The sequence below is a fragment of the Mus caroli genome, unplaced genomic scaffold (assembly GCF_978045245.1).
Source record: "Mus caroli unplaced genomic scaffold, Mus_caroli_1 scaffold_8, whole genome shotgun sequence".
Classification (NCBI taxonomy): Eukaryota; Metazoa; Chordata; class Mammalia; order Rodentia; family Muridae; genus Mus; species Mus caroli.
Genome location: NW_028227263.1, coordinates 41,088,153 through 41,098,224, shown reverse-complemented (window position 1 = coordinate 41,098,224; position 10,072 = coordinate 41,088,153). Strand labels below are relative to the sequence as shown.

The 10,072-nt window shown below is 46.0% G+C and overlaps 1 protein-coding gene across 1 annotated transcript; it reads left to right on the top strand.

Moving 5' to 3' along the window:
• Nucleotides 1–5,470: 5,470 nt before the first annotated feature.
• On the top strand, nucleotides 5,471–9,832 carry Ncr3lg1 (natural killer cell cytotoxicity receptor 3 ligand 1). Its single transcript, XM_085842443.1, is given in 5 exon segments — nucleotides 5,471–5,632; nucleotides 5,634–5,712; nucleotides 6,840–6,920; nucleotides 6,923–7,177; nucleotides 9,759–9,832. Coding segments are annotated over 5 exon segments (651 nt in total).
• Nucleotides 9,833–10,072: the final 240 nt, after the last annotated feature.

The window sequence follows — 10,072 nt, the reverse complement described above, 5'->3', positions numbered from 1 at the left end:
GATTTTTGTGCTTCCTCTTTAATGTCTTCTACCTCTTTAGCAATGTTCTCCTGTATTTCTTTAAGTGAATTATTAAAGTCCTTCTTGATGTCCTCTACCATCATCATGAGATATGCTTTTAAATCCAGGTCTAGGTTTTCGGGTGTGTCCGGGTGCCCTGGACTGGGCGAAGTGGGAGTGCTGGGTTCTGTTGATGGTGAGGGGTCTTGTTTTCTGTTAGTAAGATTCTTACGTTTACCTTTCGCCATCTGGTAATCTCTCAAGTTAGTTGTTATAGTTGTCTCTGTTTAGAGATTGTTCCTCTGGTGATTCTCTTACCCTGTATCAGCAGACCGGGGAGACTAGCTCTCTCCTCTGAGTTTCAGTGGTCAGAGCACTCTCTGCAAGCAAGCTCTCCTCTTACAGGGAAGGTGCACAGATACCTGGCATTAGGACCTCCCTCCTGGCCGAAGATGAAGGCCCAAAACAGGACCTGTCCCCAAAGCTGAGTTGCTTCGGCCTGTCCCAGAAGCTGTTAGCTTCTGTATTTCACACTCTCACCTGTGCAGAATACTCTGGGAGGAGTCCTGGAACCAAGATGTCTGCAGCCGATGCTCAGGCAAAGCGCCTCCGGGCTGGGCAGACCCCTATCCTTTGGCCGGAAGAGTGGCCAGTTGTCTGGGGCCCGAAAAGGGGGCTGCCTTAGAAGCTCTGTTGCTCCCCCCGTCCCACAAGCTGTTAGCTTCTGTATTCCACACTCTCACCTCTGCAGAATACTCTCGGTGGAGTCCCGGAACCAAGATGTCTGCCCTCTAGTCAGTATCTTGAAGCTGTGTCCCAATCTTCTGAGACCTTGTGGGAGTAAACTGTTAAAGACTTCGGGAGATTCTGCCTGTCATAAATTTAAATATTCTAATGATTAGCAGACTTCTGACAAGATTGAGGGCTATATTGATTGGTTATATCTGAATGGAGCACACCATTATTCAATGGCAGTAGAAAAAAATAATCAAGACAGGTTAGGAATGAAAATCTTAAGTAACTTTGACAGGTTATGTAAATAGAGAAAAACACTTTTTTGCATTAGCAGAGAAACATTTGTCTTAGAGTTGGTGTGGACCAGAATACGGGAGCTGGCAGCAGTGGCTTGAGATCATGATGAGAGAACGTAAGTTTGTTCAGGTGGGTTTAGGCTGTGCAGAAGGTGCGGGTGGGCAAGCCTTGGGAATGGCCAGTCTGCTGACCAAGGAACAGGCACACAAACGGTCAGGGATGGGGGTTGGGCAGCCTGTAGCCTGCAGGGCACAATAATGGAATGTGCCCCCAGAGCGCGCTGGGCCCAGATGTTGCTGCTGAACTGCAGTGGCAGCAAGGCTGTGTCCACTTCAGCCAAGGGGGTGAAAGTTCTGGAAGCTGGAAGCCGGAAGATATAAGCCGACTGACCAGAGGCAGGAAGCCCAGCGCTTCTGGCTGTGGGGTCTGTGGTGGGCAGCGAGCATCCGAAGTAGTGTTCCAGCAAGGTGCACAGTAATCTTGTGGCACCTGGTATGGCTAGCCCTCAGTTTATAAGTCTGGGGCAGAGAGTGAAAGGGGGGAGGAGGGGCTCCCTCGCATGTGTGGGAAAGTGGCTTCTTGAACAAGGTCAAAGCTATTTTTATTGCAGGTGCAGCAGGCCTACTAGCAGGATAAGGATGTCTAAAAGTAACAGTGCCCAGAGGAGGAAGTCTCTGCAGGGCAGATTAGAGGCAGGCAGGGTCAAAGCTGCTTTTCCCTTGGCTGAGAGCTGAGCAGGCAAGCAGGGCCCAATGGCAGCTTTGGCAGGCAAAATGAGGAACACCCTTGTGCGAGAGCTCATGAAAGTGTAGGGGTGGGGGTGGTCTCATTCACCTGGGAAAGCTAGTCTCACAGAGTCCCACGTAGGATGTAAGGGATGGGGCCAAACCTACTTTTCAGGTGGCAACCTGGTGGAACCAGCGCCTGCAGTAGAAGTGGGAGCTAGCAAATGTGTGTGTGTGGGGGGGGGGGGGCAAAGCCTACGCTATGGGTCGCTAGCAAGAAAGTGCCAGTTTAGTGGCCATGTAGAGATGTTGTTTTCTGTTAACTGTGACTTAGACCAAGACATCCCAGAAAGTAGGGACAAGGTGGCAAAGATCGACCCATGGGTGAAAGAATAGGGTTATTAACTGTCCCAACCAGCGTCCTGAGGGCATTATCAATAACCACAGAGATTCTAGCACAGGCCAGACCACCAGGTCATCACGTGATGGACTGGGGCTAACACTCGGACCTGGTGCTCCTGAGCTGCAGAGAGCAGTTTATCTGGGCCCTGGAATTTCTCAGCAGCAAAAAAGGAAACTGTTTCAAAAGAGTGAGCAAAATTTCAACCAAGGGAAAGAGTCCCATAACAAGGGTCAGTGAGAAGGGTCACAGGGGTAGCTCCGAGCTCAAGAACTCTCCCTAGGACCATGCAGAAGTCTACTCTGACCAGAGTAGGGAGGGGGCTTACCAGTTCTCCGAAGTTTAGGCTATCAAGCATGGCTCTCCATGTGATAGCAGGGGTGGGATGTAAAACTGCAGTTTCTAAATCCTGGATTTCAATACCAATGTTGTGCTTATAAAAAGATAGGGGGGGGTGGTATGTTCTATGGATGTGTGGGGGAAGGGGGTGCCTCCACCATGCTGAGGCATCCCTTCCCCCAGAGGGACCAGCCACATGACAGTACAGTATAGAATAGAGTTTATATAGGGCATGGGGAAGGGAGTTAAGAGGGTAGTAGAGGCAGAGAAAGGCAGAGAAGGAGAGGGAAGTAGAGGAGTAGAGGCTGGCCATGAGCACGCAGACAGAGAGGGGAAGGGAATGAGGAGAGAATGGAGAAGAGAAGCAGAGAACGAACAAGAGAACAAGAGAGGAACAAGAGAGGGAGGAGGGGGCAAGCAGCCCCTTTTATAGTGGGTCAGGCCTATCTGGCTGTTGCCAGGTAACTGCAGGGCAAAGCTTAGACAGGATGCTAACAACTGTGAGCTGCTGTATGAGTGGGTGGAATTGAACCTGAGTTCTCTGGAAGAGGTGGGAGTGCTCTTACCCACTGAGCCATCTCTCCAGCTCCTTGTTTTATTTTTCAACACAGGATCTCAGGCTGGGAATGTGGTTCAGTTGGTGGAACACTTGCCTAGTATGCAGGAAGCCTTGACTGTGCTCATCCCCAACACTGAGTACCATTTGGTCTGATGGTACATGACTATTGCTAAGCAGTTAGGATGTGGAGGCAGGAGAATTAGAACCTCACTGTCTGAACTGTATAATGTGTGTAGACTGAAAAAAAAAAGAATAGGTCTTAGAGTAGACTGGTCTCTAACTCACTGGGTGGTTCAGGAGACCCTTGAACCTCTGACCTTCCAGCCTTCATCTCCCAGGTGCTAGGACTGTGGATGGGCATTACCATGGGATATAACTGGGCATTTAGTAAGACTGACAGAAGACTTGTAGTTATTTGTTTCTTAATTACATGGTATTCAGAGAGCAGCTTATGTTCCTAAGTAGCTTGAAACTTAGTTAAATGCATACATTAAAGAATATAGCTCTCTATTAGTTTCCATCTGTGTAACTAGATTGACATTTAAACATATATACACACAAATTTATATTTTTTGTCTTCATTTCCTCTTAATCCTATATTTAAGAAATTTGGGATTCTCATTATTATTTTCACTGAAATTGAAGTCTAAAAATTTTATGTGATTATGTCTGTGTGTCTACTTTGTGGTGCAGTGCCCACAGAGGCCAGAAGAGAGAAGAGGGCAGTAGAGCCTCTGGAACTGGAGTTAAAGGCATTTGTAAGCTACCAATATGGTTGCTGGGGAACTGATTTCAGGTTCTAGTCAAGAGTAGCAAGTACTCGTGTGTGTGTGTGTGTGTGTGTGTGTGTGTGTGTGTGTGTGTGTGTGTGTGTGTCTTGCTTCTGCTTTGTTTTTTAAGTTAAAATTTTTAGTTAGTGAGCCAGGCAGTGGTGGAACACACCTTTAATCCCAGCACTTGGGAAACAGAGACAGGCAGATTTCTGAGTTCAAGGCCAGCCTGGTCTACAGAATGAGTTCCAGGACAGCCAAGGCTACACAGAGAAACTCTGTCTCGAAAAACAAAAACAAAAATTTAGTTAGTATAAAAGAAAATTGGTTTAATTGTGGTGTTTTATACATAGACATATTGTGTTTTATTTACATTACCCCCCACTGCACTTTCCCATCCTTCTTCCCTCTCTCTGATCCCCTATAGCTTCCTTTATGACACATGTCACATGTGTACACATACCTGCATTGAAATATAGATTTCTCATATGACATTAAACAAGCAATTCTTTCTCCTCCCCTTCTGACCATGTCCCCCTCTTTCCTTCCCTCAGGCCATTTATTCCTCTTCTAGTCTAAATGTTTACTTTCTTTTGTTTTTTGTAACAGAGTCTCTGCACTCAACTTCATCCAGAATTAACTGCATAGCCCAGCCTGGCCTTGAGTTCATGGAGATACTCTTGCCTCAGCCTCCCAAGTCTTGGCATACAAGACAAGAGTGAGCTACCATGTGGAACTCCCAAATGATTTCTTATGAGAGCAGTTTAGAAGTCACAGCTCTGCTCCTTGTCTTTTCAGTTTTGTCTGTAACACATCCCTCCCCTCGTCCCCTCCCAGCCTCCTTCCCTCTTCTCCTTTGAGTTTGTGTTTCAGACAGGATCTTGCTATGTTGCCCTAGCTGGCTTAAAACCAGCTCTGGCTGGTCTCAGATGAGGCTGTCCTAGCCTCATGTCTCAATATTGGATTATAGCTGTGTAGCACCGTGCCATGCTCTGTCTGACTGTTTTCAGACAGAGTCTCACTAACTAGCCCAATGTTGAGGCAGCATCTGACCAAGCCAGCCAAGTCAGTCAACTGGGTCTCAAGGGAGGGAGGGAGGATTGAAAAAAAAAAGACAATCAGACAACATAACATGACTCCAGCCAGTACTGAGGCTGAAGCACATTTATTTTTTTCCCAGTCTGCTTTTATGTTAGGTACATGAAAAGATTACTCTGGGAACTGACTGTGCTACCAATCCCCATCTGTGTTCCCTTGAACCCTTGAACAAAAGAGACATGCATGACCTCACCTGGTGCAGGGAACTACTCACTAAGTAAGCACTCCCAACTGAGCTCAGTCCTCCTCAAGATGTACATTGTAGAGAAGGCACAGGAGTATGAGATCCAATCTTTTTCCTGAAAGCCTAAAGTTAATTCCTGATTAAACACCTTCAAAGTCTCATCACAGACATAACTGAGGCACATCTCTTCAAAATGTCTTTTGTCTTTCTGCTTAATAAAATCATTTACTGATTCTGAACTTGTTTTCTGTGACAGATTTCAAGGTCCAGGTGCATCTGTGTGTGGCCCACCTTGCTCTGAGAAGACCTCCACAGCTTCTGTGCTCAACCAATGGAATTGGATGCCCAGGTGCTCATAACAATATGGCTTCACAGAGCTGCCAGAGAGGTCCCCAAGGGGCCATGTTGTACTGCTCTCTGCTCTTTTTTTTCAGTCCTGGCTCTTTACCACAAGGCAGCAGCCTAGGACCACCCAGGAAGTGTGGAGGGCTGAGCAAGCCAGCCCAATCCAGTCCAATCCAGCTTGGAGGTCTCATGGATGGCAGAGTGACTGGCTGGCTTGTGGAGTATATTATTGTTGTGTCTGTGGTGCCTGCCCTCAGCAGGTAGGATGCAGATGGAATGAGAAGGAAGAGGGAGAGGCTGTAGCTCCTGCCATCCCTGGTGGGCTCTGATGGGTTCCCACTTACTATGGTTGTGGCTCATTCACCCTGCCTGCACTGAGTGCTCTTGTACATAGAACAGAATACTGAGTGACTGTGCAATCAGGCTTTAAAGACCTACAGTGTGCCATTTGCCTTGACTGTAGACCTTTTGGTGCCTTGCCACTTTACCCTAGGGGGGAACTAGGGGGAAAGTTATAAAAAGCCTACCTTCATGTCATCTAGACATTTGTACTAATGTTCCTTCAGAGGCAGGAGAAACAGTTTTCATCTCATGGGGACATTCTAAGGGACTTAGTTTTATAGCCTGGGAATCTAAGTTAAAAGTCTGGCTGTTTTAGCTCTAGGATAGTTTCTTGTTCTGTCATCATGGCAGACAGAGCTCTCTCTTGTAGCTTACACACCATAGCACACCACCAAACATGTTCATGGACTGAAAATGTAACATTCTGATAATATGCCCAAATTGTTCTAAAGACACATAGATGAGAACCTAGCAGACTTCTTTGTACAAATTGATAAGTTAGGGCTGCTGAGGTGACTTGACAAATTAAACCTGATGACCTGAGATTGGTCCCTGGAGCCAAAATGGTTTAAGGAAAGATCTTATTTCCACAAGAGTCCCCTGCCTCTACAGAGATGCTGCAGGCCCATGTGTGCGCTCTCTCTTGTGCTCTCTCTCTCTTGTGCTCTCTCTCTCTCTCTCTCTCTCTCTCTCTCTCTCTCTCTCTCTCTCTCACACACACACACACACACACACACACACACACACACACACAGACATACACACACACACACACACACACACACACACACCTTCCAAACACTAACATACTCAATAAATGTAAAATTGTAGTTAAGTATTTCACTATCTGATTGTAAAATGTGCACATAGGCCCCTAACAGCCAAAGCAATTGTCTAAAGAAAGGACAGGGCTAGTGGATCTATCTAGGATAATGAGGTAAGAGATTTTCTGAGCTGTTCAAGGCTATATAACAAAAGCTATTTATCACTTCACCATGACTGGGTACTACAAACCTTCTGTAACTGAGTTCTCATATTGCCATAGGTAGATTGGAAGTGGCGATGGCAGGGAAGACTCAGATGGTATTCCTACATGAAGATGTCACCATACCCTGCAAAATCCCTGGCTGAACCTCAATACTGTGGGAATCATCTAGTCTTTGAAGAAAGACAGGAATGAATCTGAGGTCCAGGTGTTTGAGTTTTATGGAGATCAACAAGAGGCAGTCCATCCTGGAGCTGATGTGTTCTTGTTGGGGCTAGAACTCGGAAATGCCTCACTCCATCTGCCCACGATGGAGCTCTTAGAAGCAGGAGAATACAGATGTAAGGTTGTGGTCACCCCTGAAGAGGCAGAGGGGACAACCAGGCTAGAAATTGTTGGTGAGTCCTCTGTGAAAGTGCCCTGAGGTTCAGATGCTGCTGGGGTAGTGGTAGGTGTGCGGATGGCCAAGCAGAGCAGAGGGTTAGAACATGGATGAAGGAATCAGGGGACATGGCTTTCAATTCCACTGCAACCTAAGTCCATAGGCAAACACTGAAGAGGATAAAGCAGGGGGATCTTGCTTATCTTTTTATTTTGTTATTTCTACACAGAAGTGCTGGTTTTAAAATTGCTTTGGTAATCACAGCTTACTATTCTTTCCTTCATAGTTCATGATCTGACATTATTTACTAATTTGTCTTTTGGAAAAATGGTTTCAGGTAGCCTAAGCTGACTAAGACTTACTGTGTCCTGGAATTCTCTTTCTCCTATCTCCATCTCCTGAGTGCTGGTGTTGCAGCTGGTGCCTCCACAGCAGGCCTTATTTGTGCCTTGTGTTATCAGTATCACAGCAGCTTTCCTGAAGGATAATTCCTGGAAATGCTCCTGACACTTCTGAATAGATGCAGGATGGCCGTACCTCCCTACAACATCTCTTTAACCTGACAGCTTATTTCCACAGCAAACACACTAAGAACCCTGTAGTGGTGTCCACTAGAGCTGTGCTCACTGCTTTTTTTAGAATCTTAAAGTAAAATTGTTAATGGTGCTATCTGAGGCAAGATGGAAAATAGGGGCGATAATAAGGAGAGGGTGGAACCCCTTACTCTGGGGAGCCTCTCACCAACTTAAAACATTTTCAGCACAATTCACACTTGTGAATACTGTGAATGTTGAACACACTGGGATATTTATTTTAAGAGTATTGGGGCTGGAGAGATGGCTCAGTGGTTGAGAACACTGTCTGCTCTTCCAAAGGTCATGAGTTCAATTCCCAGCAACCACATGGTGGCTCACAACCATCTGTAATTGGGCCTGATGCCCTCTTCTGGTGTGTCAACAACAAGATGCTCATATATATTAAATAAATATTAATTTAAAAATTATAAAAAGAGTGTTAAAATAGCAATATGCCATGTCTGTGCCTACAATGCCCCAAGTAAGGCCATCTCCTCTCCCAAGGCTTTGGCAAAGTTCCAAATAACATGAATAGCTTTGTTTACAGTGGGAAGTTCTAACTGCCTATATTTCTGTGATCTAGCCTTGTTCCCCTGTCAGGTGCCCCTCAGGGGTCACCTTCTGGAGCCAATGATTTCAGAGTCATCAGAATTCTATGTATGAGCCAGACACAGGGGTAAACACCTATAATCTAGCACTTAGAGACTGATCTCTGTAAGTCTGAGGTCAGCATCACCACATAGAGAGTTCCAGGCCAGCACCTGTCTCAAACAAGATAAACAGTGAATTCTATGTATTGTTATTTTAAAGGCAATGGAGATTATTCTCTGGGAAGCCTACATCCATGAGCTAGGATATTGGTTTCTTTCTCAGTCCTTGTGTTGAAATGTATAGTAACATACATCTCCGTGTAATAAGCTGGAAATATCCTTCCCGTTGGTTAGTTGTGAAAGTCTTTACTTAGGTCAGAGTCTGAGTTTTCTGGGGCAGAGTTAAGAATCTAGGTTTACCTGAGTCAAGGTCTCCAAAAGATAAAGAGTTCTTCCAGCTGCTGGTGGCAATTCTGAGCTATCTCCACCCTATGTCCACAACATCTTTTGTACGGCTCATGTTGGATTGTTTGGGACACTGTGGGTGAATTCCCTCCAGTATCTGGCCTAGGTGCTACTTTGTTTTGTTTCTCCTGTTTTATCTCAGGGCCCACATTGTGTTTAATGAGTACTCTGACTCCTGTAAAAGCAATCATGAGAACCATCCATTCTGTGTTCCTGGGTCAGATTGGGAGGTAGGTGGTTTTCCTGGGGCGGTGGGAGGGGAGGGAGATAACATTATGAGGCTGATTCTGTAAATACACTAAGTCTCTGCCCTAATTAGGAATTCTATTGCTGTGAATAATCACTAAGACCAAAGTAACGTGGGGAGAATGGGTATAAGGAACAAGATAAAGAAATGATACCCTGGATGAATGTAACCACGGAAACCAAGCCGTGTGTGTGTGTGTGTGTGTGTGTGTGTGTGTGTGTGTGTGTGTGTGTGTGTGTGTGTGTGTGTGTAGTGTGTATAAGATAAAATTGAAATAAAGTAAATGCCAGATGAAGTAATGTGTGAGTGCCTTAATTATGATTGGCTAAGAGTAGCTTTAAAACTGTCTGGCCACCGCCACTCACTCACTTCTATAGTCCTCGGAGATGCTGTCATGCTGAGCGATTGAGTCCACCAACCCGGATGCCTGCCACCTAAAGAAAGGAGCACACCACGGACCACGCTCCAGCTGAACCCCAAAATGGAAGAACATGTCACGAACCTTACCTGATGAGCTGCCATTGGGCCAAGCTACGACATTGGGCCAGACCGGAAGTTAGTGAAGTGTGAGTGTATGAATGAAAGTGGTTCCATTTCGCTACTTATTGCTGTTTATGAACAAACAAGTTGTTATAACCTGACCTCCGAGTCTGAGGCTTCCTTCTCGACTCTGTCCTCAATCCTGATTCTGACAATTGCTATAGTCTGTCTATTCCTCAGAATCTGTCGTTAAGAGACTGATCCTGAGGAATCAAGCTGGGGCCCCACTTAGCAGCCGCCTAGCAGCCACCTAGTGGCCACGCTTTACCAAACATTTAAATTCTGGGCCATTTACTGGGTGGTAGAATTCGGATATACTCCTAGTCTAAGCCTGAGCACCCTTACTCAGTAGGCACTGGCCTCCCTTGAAGTTGAAAATCTAAGATACCTCGAAGCCAACTCTGAGCTGACCAGGAAAGGAGGAAGAGCAGGTAAATAGGTGCAGACAAGAAGACCAAGGAGCCAGGGGGGACTGGAGCCCACCACCCTAAAGC